The following is a 27315-nucleotide window of genomic DNA, read 5'->3' on the forward strand; positions in this document are numbered from 1 at the left end:
TTCGGCTTCAGGAATTTCTGGGTGGTTGTCTTCCCCTCTTAGTTGGCTGTATAGTCTTTTCTGGTTGGTTCCGAATAGTTTGTTCTGTTGGTATCCCTTATTCCTGTTCATGTACCGTTGGATCTTGTGTGCTTTGGCCTTAAGCCTCTGTTTTACATCTTCTATTGTGTTGTTTAGTCCCCTCTCTTGTACTTTGTATTTCTCGTTGAGTTCCTCCCTTGTTTTCTTGCTTCTTAGCCTTTTTTCTGCCATCTCTTTCAGTTTACTCAAGTCAGATCTCATCACCATGATTTGCTTTTCCAGGTGCCTTTTCCAAGGAGGTTGCTGTTTTGGTTTCTGTTGGGTTGGTTGTGACGGTGGTGTTGGTGTTCGAATCCCCATCAGTTCTGCTACTAATCTTGCTCCTGCATATGTCAAGTTATTTGTTTCTGTGATACTGGTGGTGTGTATTAGGCCCATTATTTCATTGACCTCACTTGTTTTCTCCCTTAATTTCTTGGTGTTGTAGGCTTTCATGGAGGGGATCTTTATTCTCTCTGTATCTGGCTCCATCCATTGTCTAATCTTTTCTACCCATTCCGTCCTCTCTGTTACTTCGTCGGTGTTTCTTCGTGTGTCCTTGTTTGATACTTCATCCTCCCTGTCGTCTTCTGTGGCATCGTCTCTCAGTTCGTCTTCGTGTAGTTCGTTGTCGTGTGACATTTCCCTTTCCAGTTCTTCTGTCTCTGTTGGGGAGAGCCAGTTCTTTTTCTTTATGTTCCTTACTTGGTCTGCCAGCCTCTGCTCTGTTTGGGGGGTGTTATTCCTCTCATTCCAGATGTTGATCAATCTTCTATATCCTCTCTCCGTCGGGTTGCTTCTGATGTAGCATCTCCATATTTCCTTATTTTCTTCTCTTGTCCATTTCTTCCTTTTTGCCTCTGTAGCTCCAATCTCAGGCTGTTGATTACTTTCGTTGTGGTGGTCAGTTGCTGGATGACGACCTCCAAGTACCTGACCGTCTTCCCCTTCAATTGGGTTGAATACCTGGTTGCGGACGAAGCTCCTCTGTTGCCAGAGGTTCCATTTACGTCGTTGTCGTTTATTCCTTCATTTCTTTCCATCATTGCCTAGTTTTGCTATTTAACCCATAGCTGGGCCCTACCCCATCAGGGATAGGTACTCATTTACAGCTGAGTAGACAGAGGAAATTATGGTAAAGATCCTTTCCCAAGGAATCAACGCCGAGGAGAGCGGTCACCCATCCAACGACTGACCAGCCCCAATGTTGCTTAACTTGACTTAAGTCTATTGAAGACCTAACCAACTCCTCCACGGCGCCACTATTATTATTAGTTATTCTTATTGTTATATTATTATTATTATTATTATTAGTTAGTTATTATTTTATTATTATTATTAATTATTTATTATTATTATAGCATAGATTGGGAGAAAAAACCTAGGGCATCACATATCATTTTCATTATTATTATCATCGCCCCTTAATAAGCCTGAATGAAGAATTCACGAGAGATCAGTTAACACAGAGGGAGAACTTACTGAGAAGAAATGATTGAAAATAAAATAAAAACACTGATGACTGCAGAAACGAAGATCGCGCTAAACAAAAAGTACTTGTGGTATAACGTACAATGAGCAAAACGATTAAAAACACAGAAAAAACTCTTCAACACAAGAGATATCGGCAACTAAATCATATCGTCAGATTTACCCTCTGTAGTGATCAAAATTTAAACCGTCACGTCATAAACACAAGATAAAAGAAATGGAACACTCTTGACGAGATAATCCTTCCCCCACATAGGTGGAAAAATGATTCATCAGATACTCACTCAGCTCTCTCTCTCTCTCTCTCTCTCTCTCTCTCTCTCTCTCTCTCTCTCTCTCTCTCTCTCTCTCCAAACACACACACACATCCATATTCTATGACTCCATAAACTTGTCTCCATTTGTCAAATATCTTGCATAAATTTGTTTATGGTCACGCAACGCAACGCAGGATGAAGTTTATGTTTCTGCTGCAACACGAGAGCCACGGACCATTCTCATTCGACAATGATGCAACATTTTTGGTTGAATTTCGCACATTCTTGTAAACACAGGCACTGCGTTGTTTAGAGGGTTGGCAAAAAAATGGAAATGGGTCGAAGAATTTTCTGAAAAAATACTTTACCTTTGTGAGCTAAGCCATTTTTGGTTTTATTAATCTACGGCAGAATATCGTGATTTGCATTCACGACAACGTTTACTGTTCAACAATTCATGTTTGGTTATAATACAAATACAACATTCTCTTATGAGTGTATACTCTACACTTGCGGGTGCTTCCACAAAGCAACTAAATAAATATCAATGAGAGGACTACCACTTTCTGCGTCACTTTCTTTTCTCTTCGTGATAGCAATAAGGAAGCATCCGACAGGAACTCTGGTTATCCTACATGAACTATCCTTCAGGAATTACGCAACCAACGAAACATCATGACTGCAATCACAGGATATCATAAAATTATAATCAAAGCAAGGAAGCTTCATCCTAAATCTCCTATCTCTGGTTAGCCAAGAGGTTTACTGAAGCAACGAAGCATTCTCCTGAAATTTATGGTAATTCTACGGGAAATATCTGAGCAATAAAGCATCCTCCTATATTTCTGGTTATCCTACACACACTACTGAAGCATGGATGCATCCTCCTGAATATAGTTATTTTACCGACATTTCAGAAGCAAGGAACACTCTTGAATTTCTGGTCATACTACACAGAATGATTAAATGAAAAAAAAACATCCTCCTGGATCCTAGGCGATCCCACAGCGACTACGAAACCAGGAAACGTCTTCCAAAAACCCAGGCTATCCACAAGATAGCCTGGAATGTGTCGGCCTGGCAAAGCACTTCTCTGTACTTTCTCTATTCTCTTCTTCTAATTTAAACCCTTAACGTATCAACTTAGCCTCGGGCTCCTCTGAAGAGGGACACTCCTCGTCCCTCGTCCCCTACCTGTCCCTCTTATGTCTCCGTGGAGGGCTCTCAAGGTTACATCATGCATAATTACATTTAGTTACAAATTAAAATAAAGGAGTGAGACTTTACACCGAGTGTCGAAAACTGCCTTCTTTCCTTTTCGGAAAGACTACTCTTTTCACTTACAAAACACAATTGCACACAATAACTAATTTCTTCAATATGCCTATGAGTGACCTGATAGACTGATTTAAGTAATCTGGTGCTAAAAGGACTAACGACCTCGACGCAAGAAATAAATCACTTTGGCAGAACAGAAAACAAATGTTATTGCTCAGATTTGCTCTTGAAACAATCAATAAATCAGAATTTGTTCTATGAATAATCTCACGCTTTACACAAAGTATTAATTTAAATCTTGTAAAAAAGACTATATGTACTTCTTAGGAAAATCATCCTGGCACTCGGTCAGGTGTACGTTCAGCAAGCAAGTGAGAAATGGTTTTAGCTTATGAAAACACAAGTGTATCAGCATATGTATCTTCCATGTAAAGTATGTGAGTACTTGCGTTGTTCACAAACGGCGTTAGAAATTATTTCTTATTAAAATATGTAAACACGAGGTAAATTACTGTACAAATACATGCTCACAGATCTATCATTATCGCTTTTGCATTTATTACATCACATATAACATATAACCTATTGTCTGTATTTTGCACACATGACAAGACACGTTTTATTTATTTACAGTAAAATAAGTGAGCATGATATAATTATACCTCCCTCAGTCTGACTGTCTCTCTTCGTCACGATGCCAGGTACATATCTCTCTCTCTCTCTCTCTCTCTCTCTCTCTCTCTCTCTCTCTCTCTCTCTCTCTCTCTCTCTCTCTCTCTGACATACGTATGGTTTTGCAATTTTTCATCTCAGACAGGAGAATTAATTTACATAATGATTTACAGTGTAACACCTTAAGGGTACTAAATAATTTTAATCTTACAAACAGGCCAATTAACATCTCACTCATCTAATTAAACTTAAATGACTGTTATTAAAACAAGCATGAAAATAAATACCATAATATTATATATATATATATATATAATATATATATATATATATATATATATATCTATATATATATATATATCCTTTAAAACTGAAATACAGTCCGAACAGATGGTATCGATTGATTAATAATAAATAATAATGAATAATAATAATATAATAATAATAATAGATAATGATAATAATATATATATATATATTATATAATATATATCCTTTAAAATGGAACATACAGCGAACAGATGATGATGATAATAATAATAATAATAATAATAATAATAATAATAATAATAATAATAATAATAATAATAATAATAATAAGACGTAGACAGACGAAGAAGAGCCTTGTAGCAAATACTGGCATTCTAAGAATTTACGCATCGAAAAACATCGTGGAGAAAAAATATCTACGGCCACGGTGTAAGATTTTATAACGTCTTAGTCATGAAGCTAAGAAAACATATAATTCGATGCGTTGCTTAACCATTTTCATAAATTTCGTAATTCTAACTATATGAACTGCCATCAGCCTAAGTTTAAATATCAAATATATAAGATATACGCAGACGTTTTGAAGGAACAGGTGTGAGGGAGAAACCTATATTTTCCTTACGTCTTGAGGAATTACCACCAACCTAACTTATAAATCGCATGAGCTACTCTGACGATTTGAATAATATTTCTGAGAGAGAGAGAGAGAGAGAGAGAGAGAGAGAGAGAGAGAGAGAGAGAGAGAGAGAGAGAGAGAGCGCCCATTACAACATCCAATTACCGGAGGGTCGTGGGCTAAAGGCGGGCACCACGAAATTAGAAGTGGGGAAGAAGGTCCTGCCTGTGCCTTTTGTATGGTGCTTTAACACTACGTTGAGCTGACGATGGCCACCCATAACCCCCTTCCATAACGCAACGATGACCTCCTGCCGCGACTCTGAATGCCCTCTGGGCCCCGTCTCCCCTGGCCGGAAGAGCAGTCTCTCCAGATTCGAGGAAAACAGAAAAGGGGAAAAATAAAAGTGAAGTCTCTGTACGACACTTGTACGTCGTGTCCAGCGTCGTCTGTCCGTTGCCCCCCAAGGAGAGGAATAAGGAAGAAAGTAAAATGATGAAGGAGGAGGAGCGGGGGGAGGGGTGGGCAAATTATCTCTCCGATGATATACCTGGGGAAAAATGAAGTAGATATCTGTTTGGAAATTATCTAAATATGCAAATAAGAAACCTCCAACCTGGTAATTGAATGTTTTTGTGAAAAAAAAGAAACATTACTAATAAATTTTTTGCAATAATGGAGTCATTACTAATTGCATATAAAAAATGGAAACATTAAATATATCTAAAACTAAGGAGTATCAGTGTTGCTCTTAATAACGTCACGCAGCAACAACATATAAGTATTAAGCCGCACCTGGACACGAAAAAATATTTTACTCGTCACTAACATTCAAAAAGGAAAGGAAACGTTTTGAATGAACGTGGGGGTACAAGAATCATAAAAAAAAAAACAAAGCCACTTAGAGACTAAGAAGTATCTAACAGAAAAACGTGAATTCCTTTTTCCCCACACACACACACACACACAAAGTGAAAAAAAAGTCCACCGAGAATATAAGTGACATATGTCAGTGGACGTTTTCAATCTGAAGGTTTTAAATTGCTGTTTATCACCTTTTTTTTTTTATTCCTCGGCTCCTTCAGTCTGAACAATACTACAAACAGTCCTTAGCAGTTGTAAAAATTTGCCTTTTCCAGTCCACGGAAAAACCCGCATTGATCATTTAGTCCGACTATATCATGATTCATCGATCGCAAATCCGTCTTTTTACGCTCCATCCTACCGTTTGACTGGTAATAAATGACGAATATCTGACCGTCTATACTTGCAACAAATTTAGCTTTATAGAAACTTATCACTACACACACACACATTTACTAAATGCAGGAAGTAGTAGCACACTTTGTGTCACTGTAAACCGTTCATTTATTTGTTAGCGTATTCTGAGCTCAAGGTAAATATCCATTGCCGGTGTCATACTGCATCTTACCTGGCTTTCATCGACTGTACGTACATTTGAGATGTTGCTACCCCTGGAGAGCAACATAAGCTACAGGCAGTCACGGTGAGATTCAGCCATGTCGCCTACAGATATCTACCGTCTGTGGCAAGAAAATAGACAATGTTTCAGTGGGTGAAGTTAAAAATAGGAATTCTCATGGTTATCACTGCGCTGTCAACACCTGCAATTAGCTTTGAACTATCAGTTTATTTATGTATCTATTCATTTATTTTTATTTATTTATTTATTTTGCTGCGATGTAAAGGGTCTTTATCTGGTCTACGCAAGGAGCAAAATAAATAAAATAAATATGAAATGAATATGAGGTAGGTATTTAACTCGTACGGAAGCGATGGATTTGCATCGCAAATGGAGGGGTAGAAGAAATGTCATATCTCATATTAAGAATCCGAAATAAGCATTATCTTAAGGAATAACAGGCTGGGATAATAGCGATAATTTAAGACTAGTGAGATAAACTCTGTGCAAACAAGCAGCTAAACAATGAATTGTGAATACATCCGTAAACTTTAATGAGAACCGGCATATATCTTTGCACAGCACTCTCATTTGAAAGTCAATAGACAAATACGCGTGATTGTACTCCATCACGTCGACATTAACAGATGTCAGCAGATCGTAGTCTCCAGATTATTGTAAGTTTCGATGCGAAATCAGATGACGTTCACATTTCTCTACATTTATAGAAGTCATGACTGAAAGAGGTTCGAAAAGGAGCTCCCCGAAACTGTCTCCAACCCCCTCCCCCACAACCTGAAAACCATAACACCGTTTTCCACGGAACGTCACGAACGCTAAGACTGTCTGCAACAGGTGGGAACGAATGAACGCGTCTGCAAGCGTAGGTTTCGAAGGGGTTTTGAAACCCTAATCCGTGGTCGGGTGTCGGGTTTCCCGCCCGAGGCCATGGCGCGCCGACACCGTAACCTCCATGATCCCGAGAACTGGTCAATTTGGCCCCTTCACTAAACTCATTCCTTTCGGCAAGTTGAATACAACGAGTACCGTGCGAGGCAGCAACTTCTAGCGTGGATTATAAAGAAACAAATCCGTAATATCTTTGTATTTATCCATCCGAAGTTATAACCTGGAAAGTATGGGATTTATTTGGCAATCAACCACTTCAACCATATCTTTTAACTGCTCACTTTAAAAATTATAACTTTGATACGTTTAAACATTCATCGAGTGAAGAGATAGAAACCAGCATGTGTTACAGCGATAAATTAATATCTACGAACCGGTCGAGATGTAAAATTGACCATAACATTCGTTGCGTTCTTTTATTCTTTCATGTTTCCGTTTGGCCTTATGAAAAAAAAAAAAGCGCCACTAGCGCGAGACTATGCCAACAGCAAGCCTCCTCCAAGCGTCGTCGACTTTCACGACTCCGCCGCAATATCGAATGTTCAATCTTACTAACAACATCGTACCCTGAGGGAAGATGGTCTGGTTATAGTTTGTGTGTATATTTGTGTATACATACATACCTGCGTTATATATACATACAGACATGTACATAAACAAAATATATATGTATATATATATATATATACATAAACACAATATATATTATAGTATATATATATATATATATATATATATATATATACACATAAACACAATATATGATATATATATACATACATATATATAGATATATCATATATATAGATATATATATTGTATGTATGTATGTGTGTGTGTGTGTGTGTGTGTGTGTGTGTGTGTGTGTAATTTCAAGAGAAATATGTTTATCAGGATACGGAAGGCTCCACAACAAAAACAAAGACGGCAGTCACTGTCACATTCGTCCGTTACAAATAGAGGCTGACAATCCCAAATGCGTCAGCATCCCGGATTCCCAGCAAGACTTATCGTGGTGTTGGTCGCCAGCCTCATCCTTTTCTTCTCCTCCATGGTTGCGATCCACCGGAGTAAATTAGCTACCATGTATATAACCGCCCTCTGAAGTCATAAATACTAACGGATGGAGAGGAATGGATCGATGACCTGTTCGGGGAGATCAAGTCTTCATCACAAGAAGCCAAAATTCGAAATTTCACAGTCTACGTTTATTCGCCATTCTTTCCAGATCAGATGTCTAATGGCTACCGCTGTTCTTCCCAACGACTTATGAGCCTGACCAATATTTGATCAAGAGCTTGGTAAACGACCACAATTTCCATCTGGGTCTCGATTCTGCGGTTTTGTTAACAGCCAATGAAATGCCGAGTCACCCAAGCTGCCCTGGGCACAAACATCAGCGTAAAGACAGTGAAGAGACGGCTGCGTCTCGTCGGTTCGAAACAAGTCCACCCTCACTACTACTACTACTACTACTACTACTACTACTATACTACTACTACTACTTTTTCTTCTCCTCCAACGTTTCTAAAGAGGAAGCGTAAATCTCATACCGATGACTTTCTTTTTACATTGGAAGACTAAGGCGAAGACTATGCCAGACGAACCCAATGAGACGCAGCAAGGTGCCAAAGGAGAAAGTCGTGTTCGTATTTCTACAATAAGTCTTTTCATTTAAAAAGCACTGGAGTTATATGAACCGATTCGGAAAATTCTTATCGAAACTTGTAACAATCAGAATTTTATTTCATTTATAAAAGTGCAGTGAAATAATCATAATAATAATAATAATAATAATAATAATAATAATAATAATAATAATAATAAAATAAAATAATAATAATCTTCATTATTAAGAATATCATTTCCGTTTAAAATAATTTCTTGGAGCATGAAATTCAAATAGACAATTGCCCAGAAGTCACATCTCTGTATTTCAATTTTTGAGTAATATCATTCATAATAATATCATTCAGTGAATGATGTTATTATGTTTAAGCAGACAAAAGATTTTCATTTATTTAACGAAAAAACTAAAAAACATAACATAAGAAAACATATGAAGGTGTTAAAAAGTATTGGTACTGAGAAAACGTCTTGTTATTTCTCGTCCCAGATATAAAACAAAACCAAACAAGTTAGAAATATAAAGTTTTGGCGTAGCGCTTCCTTCTCCTTGGAGACATCAAAATTACAAGTAGCTTTTTTTATTTATCTCATTGAATTAACGTGAATTAAAGTGAATTTATCCCAACGAATTAAGGTGAATTAAACATAAAAGTCAAAGCAACTGAAAAATCAATATAGGTTAAAACAAAAAACTTGATTTTCAAAGACATACATCACTTCACGATTATGAATGACTCCAAAGTAATAGAGAAATCTATTAGCGAAGATTTATTAGAATATAATAAAATTCCTAGAAATAATAGAAAATTAGGAGGTTTCGGTAATACAATACTTAGAGATGGAGGCGTTTCCACCTAACGTAAATGAAACAATACAAAATTAATAAACAAGCTTACATCAACGAATGAGCAAATGAAAACAAAGAAAAGGAACATAAAAGTTTTAATATGCAAGATCGCATTTGAAAGTTTCATATATTAATGGCACGAATCTAGATCAGGCCATTCTGGTCGATGCACAATAATAATAATAATAATAATAATAATAATAATAATAATACCCAAACGATATTACTCAAGCTCTCTGACTTGTCAGAAGTACCGAAGGCGTCGCGATCGTGAAGGTTCATTTTGCCGGAGCTGCGTATGAGATAGTAATTGGCGTTCTTTAACTGCAAAAGAAAAACCTGTTTGGCTTTCTCCGGTTAGTTTGCATTTAAACAAGAGAATAGAGGCGTTTGAGGCGTCATACCAGTACGGCATAACATTTAATTAGACAGAAAAATCTAAAATGATCGAAGAATGATAACTATGGTCATGAACAAAGTTTTGTAATGCTTACACAATTATAAGAAATGGCTTAAATATTATTAACAGACAAAAAACTAGTGCTCCCATACAAATAAATATTGCCATGAACATCACAGAACGCCTGAAGTATTTTACTCTGCCGTACAACAAATCATGACCCGAAGGCAAGTAACCAAAGTTTATTACCTAATTTACTGTTCTTTAATGATCCAATGCTTTATAAAATGCATTCCGCCATTGTAACTAGGCCATGATACCTGGCCCCTTTAGGGGTAATTTAGCAGGCGCTACACGTTAATTTTTTTTCGTGACCAAATATTTAAAAGTAAAGTTACAGGTCAACACCATTTTTCACATCTCTCTCTCTCTCTCTCTCTCTCTCTCTCTCTCTCTCTCTCTCTCTCTCTCTCTCTCTCTCTCTCTCTCTCTCGTAGCTATTAATTAAACAGGTATTCGACCTCCTGAAGAGGAAGAAATAAGTTAGCATCTTTTCTTTATAGAAACAAAAGAAAGAAATAAAAAAAAAATCGTGCTTCTGTTGAACTAAGGAACATTAGTAATTTGATTGCCAATCGAATATTACGGGTCGCAGCTAAGTTGGGCGAAGGGCAATGTGCTAGCAGTATCATTCATGATACATAAGAACTGACCCACTATATTATATATATATATATATAATATATATACAAAATATATATATAGTATATAATAACTATATAAAAATAATATATATGTGTGTGTGTGTATATATGTATATATAATATATATAATTATTATCACATCACCGTGATTCATATAAATTATTCGAGCTACAAATGTCGGTTTACATATATGAAAATATATCAATTCCGAGGTAGAGCGAATTAGATATTAAAGGACATTTGAACCTCGAATAATTTATATGAATCACGGTGATGTGATTATTATTCATAACATGGCGGCGTTCGTCAAACGTTCGAATTTGCTAACACGGTAGAGGGGGTTGGATATCGATTTCAATTACGAATAACCGAGTTCAACGATGATTTGTAAGGTCAGAATCGGTATAAACTTGTAACCTCACTTGTTAGCCGAATCGCTAACATCACTGTCGTCCTTACTTCGTCTTTGTCCGCTGGACGGTGGTTCGATCCCATGAGGGGACGAAATTATTATAATACTAAAACATTCCCCTTCGGTTTACGTATATGAAAATATATCAATTCCGAGGTAGAGCTAATTAGAAATTAAAGCACATTTGTAATTCGAATAATAATAAATATATACATATAGTGACATCATTCAGTTACACATGTATGTAACAAATTCACAGCTTCATAAACTGCACAAGAAAATCTATCGGAGGCAGGGATAAAAAAAAAGTGGAAAGTGAACGTTGCCGCTTTTAATTTCCCGTTTTGTACTTCCAGCAAGAGATACATAAAAATGACCACAAAAATGGCCGGTAGCAACAGTAATTAAACGTAAGCAGAAGCTGAAGGATAATGTTTACTAAGAACAGTGAAAATATAAACTGAAAACGATTCGCATCAGATTTGTAGTTTTGTTTCTTCCCTCTTGTGAAAAAGTGACATTTACGTCAGTGAAAGCAGTGATTTATTGGATACCAACACTCTTTTGCCTGTAAATATGAGAGAGAGAGAGAGAGAGAGAGAGAGAGAGAGAGAGAGAGAGAGAGAGAGAGAGAGAGAGAGAGAGAGAGAGAGAGAGAGAGAGAGAGAGAGAGAGGTATGATCTAATTCATCCGACCGGAATGCGTATAACCATATCGATGGCCTCCATCTTTTAGATCGTATATTGATCTACATACACTTTCACAGAATACCAAAATACTTCAAGTCTTGCCATCTTCCCATCGCTCCTTTCTGCCTACATCAGTTTCCATCCCAGATCCTCCTCCCAGCGTTCAACTAAGAAGCAGAGGCACATATTTCGCTGCATGGGTCAAAAGAGCCAACGCGATTTTCAACGAGAATCGCCATAATTTACCTTTCCTTGGACGCAAGATCTACAAACTATACTCTTTAGTTTAAACTTTCCTTGAACGGAGCGCGAATCGAACGAGGGTCTGTTTTTAATTGTCATATAATTTTCAATGCTTTTTTTTTAAAAAATATTATTCTCAATATTATTATTGTCATTACCTTTATTATAAATACAATTTTTTTCCTTCTTCAGCAACTATCATTTTTTTTAATGTTATCTCACGTATCTAGACTGTGTATATGTTATTATCTCTACTTTGTATATTTCATGTATAAGGTCTTGAGCTGAAATAAATTCTATCATTATTATTATTATCATACGAAAATCACACAGTTTGCAAAATAGTTTTCAGCTCAATTAAGGATGTTCTAAAATGCATTCTGAATTACAGTTAATATGTTACCTATGTATTCCGGTACATAAGCGGCATTATCACGTAGATAATAAATTCCTTGCATTCGTAATGCGGTTGGTTCATTTTGTACTTATGAGAAATAAAAACGTTTCGATCACGTGAATGAACCCCAACCACGGAACTTAGTTATGAGCCCATAAAAGAGAAAAGCAAGTATGAGAAAGCAAAAAAAAAAAAAAAAAAAGTATGCTAATACACTGGCGTTCTCACTTGAATATTCAAGTACATATTCTAGTAAGCACAGATGACCCCGCGAAGAGACGCTTATGGACGAGAGGTGTGTTTGTGTGTGCGTGTGAAATAGCTCCGAGGTACACCACCGCCTCCTCGCCTTGCCCTGAGGAATGTGCGCCGTCCAGGTATTTCTAACCCTCTTTTGCTTCGACCTTACACTCCCGTCTCACCCAGGCACCCGAGAGAGAGAGAGAGAGAGAGAGAGAGAGAGAGAGAGAGAGAGAGAGAGAGAGAGAGAATGGGGGACGGGGTGAGCGGAGAGAAAGAGCTCAAGATTTTTTTTGTACAACTAAAATGGTAGATAAATAACTTCACTCATTAATTTATGTACCGTTAAGGATATAAAACACATGATATATATATATATATATATATATATATATATATATATATATATATATATATATATATATGTGTGTGTGTGTGTGTGTGTGTGTGTGTGTGTGCATCAAAAAGTTCAGCATTGCACTTTGGAATCGCATGTATGCTTACTCTGTGTACGTATCTAGTTTCCCAAGCCCCAGTCAGCCGTACATTAGTATGTGCTTGCCTGCGCGCCTGTAATGTAGCTTGGGTACTGGCATAACCGCAAGCAATAACCTAATGGTGAGTTTCGATGCCAATTTTTCCCATCGACGGAGATTTTAACTAAGTTTTTTCAAGCTTATTTCTCTCCCGTTCCTATTTTTCGACCGAATGGACGATATTTTTGTCCTGCGTGTTTTTTTAAAGCTTTCGTAATGAACGAAAGTTGGGACTGATACAAACTGCACAAAAGAAAAAATAAATGAAAAAAGCAGAGGAAAGATAACTGGCCCTAAATATTCAATGAAGCTCTATAACTTCTGATGACGCATGTGATGCCTGTACTGATTTTTCAAATGACCTCTGAATTTGTCGTCAATCATTGGCTCTATACAATCACACGCTCCTATATCAATTACTTTGCGGAGTATTCAAGCGCCTGCGGTAGTGAAGGAGTACCTCGTCGGAGCCCTCAGCTCGGAGAGGAAGATGATTTATTTTCGTGTTTTTCTTCAATCATAAACATTATTCATTTAGTTTTCTATGCGATCAGCGGACGAGTCAACTTGGTCATTTTCCTCACAAATGTCTGAGACACTTCATTACAGCAATCAAAAATACCCAATCAAAATAACCTAATCCTCATAGTATATACGACGTAACCAACTTATCAAAGCTATGCAAATGACCTAAGAAAAAAAAAAAAAAAAAAAAAAAAAAAAAAAAAAAAAAAAACTTAGAAACTTAAATCTTCCATAATTATCATCACGCCACGTTTCTTTCGCAACCGATAATCGATATTTGGTTCGTTACTATGTGCAGTCAAAAGTAGCCCCGGGCATGTCCAGCAGCCTAAAAAGAAGGCCTCTCGCCCTAGACTCCCAACTACGTTTCACCCTTGTCCTGGGGGCACTCTCCAAAACACCCATGCCCGCCGGAGAAACTTCTTCAAGGGGTTTGTTTGTTCAAAAGCCCCGGCGACTTATCTGTAGAATGTTCCTACATCTGCGCTTTCTAGAACAAAGACGGTACACAAGGGGTTTATTTAATTATCTGAATTTGATTATAATGAACGGAATTATATATTACTCCATTGCCTGAATTCTGTAATAATGAAGCGGATTACATTGTATGTTGTTCTCCTTCATTTCGTTAAATTCAGACGCTTTCCTGTAATTCACAAACAAAATATCACTGTCGAATTTATTCATATTGTAGGGCTTATCTGAATATGTCCAAACAACGATTTTTTACGTAGAACGGTCGATGTTAATGTCATTCAAATTCGGCTATAATTTTATGAAGATTGCCTTACTTGGTACTCCCTCATTTAAGAACTCAAAACTACTCCAATATTTCATAACATATCTTACCCGAACTTCATCATCTATTGCGACATATACCTGAGAAAAGGACTTGCAAATGAGTCCGACATAGGATCATTGACAATGTTGGTTCTGTTTGATTACAGAAAACTCCAAAATCGACGAGAGAGAGAGAGAGAGAGAGAGAGAGAGAGAGAGAGAGAGAGAGAGTCGATAAAAACCTTAACTATCTTCTAGCTCTAAAGCAATCATTCTTCACATTATCTCACAGCTTCAACATTCACTGAGAGAGTCACAAAACTGTTTCTCACTCACAAACAAAACTTAATTTGTGTAGATATGTAAGCGGGTCTTAAGGATATCAACCCTGAACAATTGTTAACCAGGTTTTACCTAATATGAAGTATGTCGAAAAAGTTTGGACATGAAATCACTGATGCAAACTTCAAAACCACGCAGATTCCAACAATTGTGGACATCCTATTACACACTATCACTAATATAACTACAGGTTTAGGTTGCTTGTATTCAACGAATCTCCCAACCACCTCTAAATACGTGTTCGAGAAATGGACGGCATAGGATGATCAAAGTACTGCACAATACCGCAATCAAAATCTCGACGAATAAACCGTATATCACCGCTAATTTGATCTAATAATGATGAAAATCTCCACAACATATATAAAGGAAACCAACAATATAATGACGAGTATATTTATACTTCTTTTGATATTGAGATACTCTTTTATTTGAAATAACACAATAAACATCCGTAAATGCTCTTAGATCAACTTCATTCTCTCTCTCTCTCTCCTCTCTCTCTCTCTCTCTCATACACAACGAGCAAATGTTAGGAGGTTCCCTTCGGCAGTCTACGAGAGCTGTTCCCGCTAAGGGCATCCCCGTCAACTCCGCCCCAGGGACTAAGTAAATGAAACTCTGATAATTCCGCCTGGATATAAAGTGACTGCCAGAGAACTCGACCGAGCTCCAAGCTCTCTCTCTCTCTCTCTCTCTCTCTCTCTCTCTCTCTCTCTCTCTCTCTCTCTAGTTACGTTAATTCTATTTTTCTCATATTGTATTTTTTTCAGCTACGATGCAGTTTATTCACATTTACATTAGTTATTCTTCATTTGAACCGACCATCATGGCAACTTCTCATAGCCGACGGATGTTAAACTCTGTATCTCTAAAAAAAATTTTCCTCCAATTAGGGCGCAGCACTTATTTCATTTATAGATACTTAGTGATAGGCACAAAAATTTTATCTAAATGTATATTATATTTTGTATCTAAATGCATATTATATTTTGATATGAAAAAACTAATTTATTTTCTAAACTACTGACACATAATTACCGAGAGAGAGAGAGAGAGAGAGAGAGAGAGAGAGAGAGAGAGAGAGAGAGAGAGAGAGAGAGAGAGAGAGTTCACTTCCCTCAAAGAGATGCAATTAAAACATTTAGAAAGACATACAACCTACACTTCCAAACTAATGCATATTACTGATTTTCACTCTTTACAATGAACTTACCAGCATTTCTGTTTGCATAAATCTTACCCTTGTATTGTCCAACGTCCTGTGTCGTTTTGTTTAAGCAATCTAACAACCAATGACTAAGTTATCATCGCCAAGCACTGTCTGATAACATAATCAATATAATCGGGAAATTAAGTCAAGTTTGATGACATAAACTGAAAATAATTCCGGTTTGATAACATAATTCAAAAGTAATGACTTTATCTGAAAAATAAATTCCAGTCTATCAGCCTAACCTGAAAGTATTTCAGGTCGATGGCATTTTTGAAAAAATTCCCCGTAACTAATAAGACGGTCAAAGGATTCCATCATCTGGCTTCACAACAATCACATCATTACCGTGAATCTACAAGACATCCGAAACAATCATAATATACTGGACGGCCACTTGAACAGGATGCTATAAGAGGTTTGGCGACAATGGAAGCACACCTCCGAAATGCCTCAAGATTCTGAGGCATAGTTATAGCCAAAGATTTCTCATTTAAGTGCAGAGGCCAAGGGCGAACTCAAAACAAAAAGAAGGCAAAGAGAGAAAGAACGGTGCAACTGAACCAAGAAGCAACCAAAAAACTTTCAGTCTTTAATGGGAAGGTCATATGATTTGAGTAACACAAAAGCAGGAACAGAATTCCAAAGCTTGGCAGTGAAAAGAAAGAAATAGTGGCTGAACCGTACATTCATCAGAGGATTAACGATTTTCCCTCTTTGGACGCTAGCTGTCGGAATTTATGACACGGAAACTCGCCTATATGTATGCATGCCAGCAAGAGGCCGTTTACGCTAATAAGGAGCGCCTAACAAGGACGAACCAGACGGCAGTCAAGAGTCACATTCATCCTGTAACAGCTGATTTAAAGAAGGTCCTCTCGTGACTGAACAGCCTCCTCCCTGATTCATCTTGACGTTCATCCAGTCACAACATTCTCCTCCGAGCATGCGCTCCCAACACCAAATACATATAGTTCAGATCATTCCCGGTTAATGTTTAAACAGCCTGCTTTGCATCTGGTAGCTTTTACACGGCAGCGTTCAAATACGATGAAATAATAATGTTAACTGGTGTGCGATCCCATTTTTCTCTTTCCCCCAAATCGTATCATTGGCAATTACAAGGTAAATTCGTTACCTTTGCTCCCTTTGCCATCAATTCCTGTATCTCAACCCTTCTCTCTCTCTCTCTCTCTCTCTCTCTCTCTCTCTCTCTCTCTCTCTCTCTCTCTCTCTCTCTCATATTCCTCGAGGGCCTGGATAAAACTAGAACCTCATCCTTGTTAGCATGCCTTGTGGAGGAGGATTCCTCTCCTTCCGCATGAGGAGGAGTAGGAGGAGGAGGAGAATACGCAAAGGATTCTGTCCGCGTAGGATAAGGAAATGGGAAAGGAAAAAAGAAAAAAAACTTAGAACGCAAAAAATATGAGAAAAAAAATCTAGCATGCAGGAAACGAAAAAGAAATGTGAAGGGGAAAGGAGAAGAGAGGAGATAGGAGACGAGGTGGAAATAGCAAAAGGATGTTGAAGAAAAGATAAAAGGAGTGGACGGAAGCGCACGGAATAACAGGGAAAAGAGAACTGCGAGAAGAAAAGTGCACATGGAAAAAGGGCGAAAATGAAAGAGAGAATAAGAGTACAAGATAATACATATGCAGAGAGAGAGAGAGAGAGAGAGAGAGAGAGAGAGAGAGATACAAGTTGGTATTAGCGGAAAAAAAACAAAAAAAAAAAAACAAATCTGTCAATAAAAAAAAAAAAAAAAAAAGATTGGTTTTAACGGTAAATACTTCAGAAAATATGAGCGTCACACTGTCAAAAGTGATAATTTTCAGCATCACCTCGACACAAAACATCGGCAGTTGCACGGGAAAAAGTAACAAAAGAGACGAAGAGACTTGAGGCTTAAAATCTACCCTGCTGACAGTTACGACACAATTCATGAGTCATGTAATCACTAACATCAATTTTCATAAGCTGCAGTCATTCATTGTGAAAATTATTTGACTCTCTGTATTACACACACCCACACACGTATATAAATATATACTTTATTTACTTTTTTATTGTCTACGCATTTAAAAGAGCTTCTTAGAAGGTTACTTATATTTATCCTAAGTGGTGTAAAAAACAACATTCACTTGAAATTTAATGTCTGGCATATTTTCCGCGATTCAATTTATCAAATTACAGTGCAATTTACGAGAGAGAAATGTATGCTGAGTCATTACTGTCCACATCCTGCATCATACATGAATAAATCGGTGCAAAAATAATCGTTCACACATCTTATAATTCATTGCTAATAATGACGGCAAAGATTGTACTCAAAAGCCCAATTGCTTTTGTTATGAAAGACCAATAATAACTGATTAAAAAAATATCATCATTTGTTCTACAGAAAAAACATCATGTATTATAGAATTTAAGCCAAAGGCCAAGTGCAGGGACGTATGAGGGCATTCAGCGCTGAAAGGGATATTGACAGTAAGAAGGTTTGAAAGGTGAAACAGGAGGAGAACCTCGCAGTCGCACTATGAAACAATTGCTAAAAAGGTGGAAAGTCATATGGAAGACAGAGAATATGAACGGAGGTACTGGACAAGGAATGAAAGAGGTTGAGGCTATAGGGTCCGAAGGGAAACTGCACAGACCCTTATGTAATGCCTTCAGTGCACCACGTGAGGTGCACTGACGGCACTACTCCTCTACGGGGAAGAACCATCATGAATATAATTCTCCTTCACGGAATGGGTTTCGCTCAAATTTGAAAATGGGTACGCGTTCCCAAGCTACGACCCCAAAGAAGGCCACGGGAACTTCCGGTGCCAAAGGCATTTGGCTCTCAGTGATGGTCATCAATTCCAGGGAACATCAGGCCCAAGTATTGCACAGCTTCACAGATATTCTAGATATTAAACCTGAATCACTCCCATGCTTCAAGTAAGCTAGAAGCTATTGCAAAACTTGTGTTTATTAATAAGACTGTAACTCTCTCTCTCTCTCTCTCTCTCTCTCTCTCTCTCTCTCTCTCTCTCTTTACGCTGCTGTATTGACAAGTCAACGATCAAATACGCTGTTTTTATTAAAACTGCCTTCTTCCCCTTCTACAGGAAGCTCTGCGGCGACAACATCGATGCACTTCGTTCCAGGTAGGTGGACGGGGACGAGTGTCATACTTGTCCTTTTACAGGACTCGCGTCGTATAGAGATTTTCTCTCGCCTGTTATTTCTTCAAGCTATTCAGGATTATTCTACTAACGCTGCATCTTAACTTAAAGCGATACATACGATTAGTAATGCTATTCTAAATGTGTTCAATTTCAAGATTTTAGTCATTAACACATATATGGTAAGATACTTATTCATACATGGAAAAAGTATCATAAAAAACTCCCTTTATTTAGGTTACTTCATCGAGTTGCCTCAAGCAAAAATCCGCTATTTTTAACCGCAAAACTACGAACAATTTTAGTCTTCTATTTTCTGCTTCTGTGCTATACCACAAGTCTTATGTCAAAAACGAATTACTTAGCATTTAAGTTAAAAAACTTCAATTATTCAACACCCCAAATATCCATTTTGCTTAGCTTTTTTTCCTAAAGCAAAAGGGTATATCTGGAAGAAACGACAATTTTCAGAAAAAATACACAGGAATGAAATATAAGTCCTTTATTTTATTTGGATTATCTTCACTGAAAATACCTCTGTGGCATTCCATGCAAAAGTCAACACCGAAACTGTTGTCTGATTTTCATTAACATTCAGCCCGAGAACCTCTGGTCGTAGATGTATGCTAAGAAGACCAATATGGCAGTGTCTTGGTTCCGAGACCTAAATCTGGTTCGGTCTTGCTCATACCGGTCGTCTGAGGTCAAACTTCTTCCTGGGAATAAAAGGAAAGTGAAGAAATCGAATACCCATAACTTCGTCAACGTGAAAACCGCACCGTGTCCTTTCGCCTGGTGAGGAGAGTCCCACGACCGATATACACTTTTAAGAGTAAATGCGTGGGTATATTTGTATGCAGAAGGCATGAAATTTAGTAAGAATATCACGTTAATGAGGCGTACATACAGCCACGCGCCCTAAGGCCAACCGACGCTGACCTTAACTAACTCAAAAGATTTGAAAACGGGTGAAAATGTTTGCCCTGTTTCTAAAGCAACCCTGTTCTTTACGCTGTTTTCGTGTGGAACTGCATTTCATGTGAGCTAGGACTCAGTCAAGTTCAACACTGAATATTTTCTTATTTAGTTTTCTAAAATAACATTTTCGTACGATATAAGCATCCAAGCAACATTGTTGTGGCAACGCTGCGTGTGAGCTGACAAAGATTTACAATATAAAATAATAAAATGAAATGAAGTAAGAAGTGCGAGGCATTCAACAAATTATGGAAATGGTGCAAATATTACCACATCTTGGATTTGTCTTCGAAAAAGAAAAGGAAAAGGAGCAAAGAATCGCAGCCGTGCCTCCTCCGTATTTGATGTGAGGCGTACTTATAATATATTCACGGGAGAAAAAGAGCACAATCCTAGTACGCAAAGTAAGACAGTATTTTACAAGCATATACAGAAAAAATGTGCTAAACTATAAGATAATTATTTTCACATCAGACTTAGGCAAAAGTGACTTCTAAAAGTATATAAGGCTTTAAAGTAAAAAGATTTGACTTGAATCCTCTTTTTTTTAACGTTCGAATTATCCTTTAAAAACTGAATGCAAGAAAAACAATGTATTTAAAACTAAATGAAAACAATTAAATAGAGGTAAAGAGAAAAGATATTGAGGGTTCCTGCTGGGGGGTAACACACCTGGTGCCTAAAACCAATCAAACGTTACGGGTAGTGATGCTCATTGCAAGATACAGGGGAAAAGCTGGAATCGCAATAGGTTACTAAATAAGCCAACTAGCATTCCAAAGGCCCCAATATGGCCCTCAGTTATTTTCAAGAAAAATGGCCAAAGGCAAGACTTTATTGTACTAACCTGTAAAATAATTCACCGCAATCAATCACATACCGAAATTTTAAGATGCCCGATGCGAGTGTATAAACGTTGATGCAGTACGCATATGTATGCATAAGCTGGGCAGTAAATAAATTCATTTCCATCCGGTTCCATAATACTGTACAGCTATAAAATGGCAGGATATCTCTGGAGGGAGAGAGAGAGAGAGAATAAAAAAAGTAAGTATGAGTTTCTGCATTCTAACATCGTTCCGATTTGATAAAATTCCAACAAAATTGTAAGCAATACTATCACCAACCTATCAGAAGGTTTTCTTTTTTCTTTTCATTTCCTGTTACATGAAGTTTTCAAGTAAAATTCAGAAAAGTGGTAGTCAGTTGGGAAATTGCAAGTTACTTTACCAGCGTTGAAGAAATGGACGCAAATGAATAATAAAAATGGTTCATTAAAACTGGCTGATTATAAAAAGAATATGGTTTCCCACTTGAAAGCTCTTCCCCCAAACACGGGGACTTCGGGGAATGTAGCCTTCCAGATGACAGCCGGTATTTTGGGATGAAGCGTTGATATGGGAAACTAAAAAAGAACACTTACTTTTAGAACTACAGCTAAATATACACTTCGATGGTATTTACAAAAAGTACGATACGATGGTTTCGAACTGTATACATAAATTATATAGTGAAAACAAAACTAGATACACTGCTTTGCTATTGGGGTGGGAAATGGATATTGTTCAAACGAAAAATGTAAGTCTTGTCTTGGAATCCTCATGTTTACTTTTTATTATCAATCGCACTGATACGAGAAATAACTGAAAATATTAGAGGGACTTTTTGATGACTCATGACTTTCTAAAGTAGCCTTCCGCAACCCACAGGTCTTAAATGAAATGAAAATTTAACACAGACTGCAGAATGCATATCAATCTATCCATAGTCGATATTCGCTACCGGTCAGTGAGTAAGTCAAGGCGTTTGTATGTCAAGTTTTAAGAAAGAGGCAAAGGAAGCCACAAGGTATGCGAAATCCCCTGGGGCACTGTTAGGACCAACTCGCCTCTCCTTGCCCAAGGCCATCAACCTCCTGGGCATCTTGGCATGGGAGATTGCCCAGGTAAGGCTGAGGAGAAGGATCTGTATGCCTTCCTGGTCTCAACAGTATAATCTATAAACCGGATTCAGGGGTATCTTGTTCAGATAATTGGAATGCTTGGTCCTCTGGGGATTCTCACCAGCAAAAGAGAGTTGTCATCCCCATTTTGACTATAACAAATTTTCATTTCCAAATTATTCGCTTAGGATGACACTTACTCGAATAGGCACAAACACGAATTTCCGCTTGATGTGACCGGACATTTGAAAATTACATTTACCGCATTTCTCCACTAACTGAAATTCACCCACCTTGACTTGCCTAGTATTCTAAAGTGTCTAAACTTAACTCAGATTCGGGAAAAACTGCTTTTGTAAAACAAATGTAAATAATTTCTTGGTAGCTCTATTTTTCTTACAAATGTCCTGTTTATTATTGCAAAATATATATAATATACAAAACACGGTCTTCTTAATAAATAAAATTATTATAGTACTTTAAGAGGTATAACACACAAAGTCGTGTTTCTAAAAATGTGTTATTGCCACCTTTCAAGAAAAGAACTTTACTAAACTCCAAGACTAAATATAAATTATACTAAACTATTTTACTAGAAAGGTATTTCATAAAATTTAAGAGTAAATGAAATACATTTACGTACTATTTTCAAGAGACATAACGGAAAAGTTCCGGTAATATATCAAACATGAGTAACGTCTTTTTTTTTTTCCCAAGAAGCTCACGATCCTAAAAGAAAATGCCGAAACAATATAGTCATCAAAATTGTCTTGTTCATTTCGTGTATAATTCTTATTCATATAGTTGATAACGGGAGAAAATATTTATCAATTTATTTTGTGCCAACGAGATTAAATGATAAGGAGCCCATGCCACACAAATATTATTACCGTTTACAAATTTTCAACATAATGCGGCAATCTGATGCAGGGGAAAATGAAAATCTTCTGCACTAACAGCATCGTCAACAGTTCCTACTTGAAACAAACGATTAAAGACTGAAGCCCAGAGGGAAACAAGTGAGATATCATAAATGCTGACACCTGATAATACATTTTACCTGCAGCCAAACAAACAAGGATCATTTTTTTAATATTATTATCAGTCACAATGTCACAGCAATAAAAGATCACAAAGCCTCTGATGAACACAGAATGTCTACAGGTGAAAAATGAAGGGAGCAAAACAAATCAACAAATGACCTGACACCAAACATAACACACTGGGAAAATAATGGCAATGGTGCACAGCGATTTATATCTTTATTATTACATCCCCGGTAAAAGTCATGAACATTGACAACATTGACATAACCAAGAAAACTGACTGACTGACTGGTGGCCTGTTACCTGAAAATCGCCGTCGTAACGACCATGATGATCGAAGTCCGCAACTGCTGCGCAGTTGTACGGTAAAGGGACTGAGAGCCCTTTACTGTAGTAATCGCACAATTTGAAACAGAATATTTCCTAGTCTTCACAAATTCGTGAGGTAATACTATCTGTTTAACGGAAAACAATCTTTAGAACATCATCAGTGACACTATTATGTTTTTCTACATTATTTTCATACCAAGCGTCTTATTTGGCTCTTGGTTACCAAAGTAACATTAACTTGCTTTAAGAAATAGTCAAAATAAACAAGATACGGACTTCTGGCGTCAGTGGAGAATTAGAGAATATGTAAATGAAGACCAGGAAACATCACCAGTTTGACTTTACATTCTAAAATATCGAAGTTATAAGCCCCTGTATTGACTTGCATTGCGCCCAGAGGACAATGATTAGCCCAGTTACCAATGCTGTCACCATTACGTAAATATTCAACATAAACTCATATCTTATGTCAACAAGAAAACATTATAGCACTGAAGTCATTATCAAAGCACAAGTGAATCGTGTAACCGAGATGTAGGTCAAACTTATCAATATTCTTTACTGCCCACCTGACGATGAATACAAAGCAAACAGTCCATACAGTCAAGTCCAAAATGTCGAAATAATAACCGCGTTTATCCGGAAAGAAACTTCAGTTACGAAGCTATGAATCGCCAATCTTTGTTACTGCACGATTATTTCTTTTGTTTTTTAGCAAGGCAACTCGAACCGAACCCATCGAAATTCTTGTAATCCCCAAACTTCCCTCTGACCCGAAATGGGAGAAAAGCGAAGCTGCGAACAACCTCCACGACTCATCGACGCCTCCTCAGAATGTCGTCGTTAGGTGGTCCCCTCCAGGACAGGTCCCTGGGTTCCTCCAGAGGCCACGTGGTCAGTTGGGGCGTTACGCCTGGAGTGCGCATCAAAAGCGACGATGCTACAGGGCGCCTCGGGGTGTTTCATCCCAGGGCCTTTGCCAACAGTCCTCATGATGTCCCCTTCGTTACCTGGCCGCCCAACCTGCTTCCAAGTCGCGCTCGCTCTTGCTCTCCCTTCATACCAAACACTCCAGACTTGCAGCACGAGAGCAATACCCATTCTTCTGTCAATCAATTGCAATAGTAATACTTCAAGATTTAGAACTTCAAACATAGGAATTGACCTGCAGAAAGTACCACTTCATAGCGGTTTGGGCCAGTAGAGATGACGACTTCAATGTAAAGTGTAGAATAAATATCGTTAAATGTAAACTTAGATGAATTTGTAAATACTTTGTAGATTATGAATATTATAGAAATGTAATGATTATTGCAATACTGTTATAAAAAAAAGTTCCACGCGGCCATTTCTTACGGCAGTTTACAACTTCGAAATATTCTTGTTAATTTGTCAAAATCCTAGACAAGTCAGAGCTGAATTTTTTGATAGACACTGGGAGTCAGTCATTGCAGTCACTGAGAGGACAAAACTATTTGTACAGAGATATTTCAACATCATCCATTTTACACATACGTCATCATAAAACGCTGCCCAGGACATGACTTTCTTTTAATATCCCTAGTACTGAAATAATAATGCAGTAAAAGTACAGAATAACAAGTACTACTACTACTATTACTACTACTGCTGCTACTACTACTACTACTCCTACCAATAATAATAAAAATAATAATAATAATAATAATAATAATAATAATAATAATAATAATAATAATAATAATAATAATATAATAATAATAGTATTTATTATTGTTTTTTTATTTATTTTTTATTTATTTATTTATTTTTTTCGGGGGGGTGGGTTAGGCTATCACAGTCATCCTATTCGACTGGGTGTTTTTTTTTTTATATTGTGGGGTTCCGGGTTGCATCCTGTCTCCTTAGGAGTCCATCACTTTTCTTACTATGTGCGCTGTTTCCTGGAGCACATTCTTCTGCATGAGTCCTGGAGCTACTTTAGCATCTAATTTTTCCGGGTTCCTTTTCGGGGGTCTTGGGATCGTACCTAATGTCCTTATGATTATGGGTACAATTTCCACTGCATATCCCATATCCTTCTTATTTCTATTTTCAGGTTTTGACTCTTATCAATTTCTTCTCTTTCTTTCTCATCTACTCTGGTGTCCCATGGTATTGCGGCATCATTGAGTGATACTTTCTTCTTGGTTTTTATCAACGTCACGTCTGGTCTATTGGCAAGTATCACCCCATCTATTCCGATACCATTGTCCCAGAGGATCTTTGCCTGATCGTTTTCTATCACTCTTTCAGGTTGTGCTCGTACCACTTATTACTGCAAGGTAGCTGGTGTTTCTTGCATAGGTTCCAGTGCAGGGCTTCTGCTACTGAATCATATTATCATTATTATTAATATTATCATTATTATATAAGAGTACCTAAAAGCGCCGTGCACTACATCCTGCATAGGAATCCAATTCTGAACGATACAAGAACATCAGAACGAAATCTTAACATATCACGCAGTTATTAAATGACATTAATGTATTTGGAAATATCACCATGAATATGAAAAAATACATAATTCTGAGAAAAAATGCATTATTAGAGCAGAATATTTGTTCGACCTACATGATTCCAGCTAAATTTTGAAATAATTGATATTAGAATTTAAATACTGAGGTAACAAAATACAGAGCTTTTATACATTCAAATGTAATTCATCACTGGATTAAACCTTTCATCACATGAATTATTGTAAAACACTGACTGATCTGATCGGATTAAAATTATTTATTGCTGAAAAGTCCCGTTCCACATTTACTTTAACGGATTTAAAACTAAGCTCTCTCTCTCTCTCTCTCTCTCTCTCTCTCTCTCTCTCTCTCTCTCTCTCTCTCTCTCTCTCTCTCTCTCTAACACAAAAACACAGAGGTACTCTACAAATAATTTTTCCTTCTTCTCTAACGATAATTTGTTTCTTTGGGAATTATCTCTCTCTCTCTCTCTCTCTCTCTCTCTCTCTCTCTCTCTCTCTCTCTCTCTCTCTCTCTTTCTGTTTATGATCACACGGAACACAGCATCGAATCGTCGCAGCCAACTAAAAGGAGAATCTTTTGACGGGTTAGTCAGCCTTCACCAAATACCTCGGCTCTTTCAGTGGATAATTAAGGGGATTTGAACTTAACATCACAAAATGTTATCCGATTTAATACACTTGTGGTAAAACCAAGAAGGAAAATATTAACCGAACACGAAGAACCAGATCCCTATGTTCAGGTAATTTACAAGGCGATTTCGATGTTCTGAAAAAAAAACCCGGAGAGTTTCGTGCAGCTGCACAGGCAAAGATTTTGCAATATCCCTAAGATTTAAACATTTATGAGACTAAACGCATTAACATTCAAGGTACGCGATGTCAATGTTCCTAAGGCTCCAGTCACCAAAATACTAATTTGTTCAGAAGTGTTCATTAGGCATCACGGTAAAAACCAAACATTATGGTCACAGGACCATTCAAACAGCCACACAACCGTGGGTTTATACGAACCTAAAACTGTGCATGCAGTTCATGTAAATGTGTTAAAATAGGTTACCCATGACATGAAACTGACCTTCCGGCATAAGAATGTGAATATTTTCTTAATCTTTACCTAACGCTGATGGAAAACAAGAACCGGTATTGAACACCCTCAACTTAGGGTGGCGTGAGAGCTGGATAGGAATTGGTCTCTGGTACGTCATAAAGGTTTGTACGATTAAAGCAGAATACAAAAAAAAAAAAAAAAAAAAAAAAAAATTTAAATCAGCTCCGAAAGCTATGAAGGCACATGGAAGACAGGAAGTTGGAGTAACGAACGTTCACAGACGTGGGAAATGTGGAAGCTGTTGATTTATGTAGGTAATGAATGTTCCTTTCTTCCAGGCAATGCAAACGTTGAAAAACTATTGTTC

At 37.3% G+C, this 27315-nt stretch overlaps 1 protein-coding gene and 1 long non-coding RNA gene across 5 annotated transcripts in view; one reads left to right on the forward strand and one right to left on the reverse strand.

The window, feature by feature from the left end:
* Positions 1–21097, reverse strand: part of LOC135223874 (uncharacterized) — a 194872-nt gene extending 173775 nt beyond the window's left edge. Inside the window, exon 1 of the long non-coding RNA XR_010316606.1 lies at positions 20963–21097. This is a non-coding gene — a long non-coding RNA (uncharacterized LOC135223874). The remainder of the gene's footprint in view (positions 1–20962) is intronic.
* LOC135223842 (BTB/POZ domain-containing protein Tiwaz-like) overlaps positions 1–27315 on the forward strand; it is a 221659-nt gene that overhangs the window by 87449 nt on the left and 106895 nt on the right. For 2 of the 4 annotated variants that reach the window (XM_064262728.1, XM_064262736.1), the window contains one exon: positions 19048–19086. The exons of the other annotated variants lie outside the window; for them this stretch is intronic. In XM_064262728.1, coding sequence (XP_064118798.1) covers positions 19048–19086 — 39 coding nt within the window. The remainder of the gene's footprint in view (positions 1–19047; positions 19087–27315) is intronic. 4 annotated transcript variants of the gene reach the window in all.

Source organism: Macrobrachium nipponense, chromosome 20 (assembly GCF_015104395.2).
Source record: "Macrobrachium nipponense isolate FS-2020 chromosome 20, ASM1510439v2, whole genome shotgun sequence".
Taxonomy (NCBI): domain Eukaryota; kingdom Metazoa; phylum Arthropoda; class Malacostraca; order Decapoda; family Palaemonidae; genus Macrobrachium; species Macrobrachium nipponense.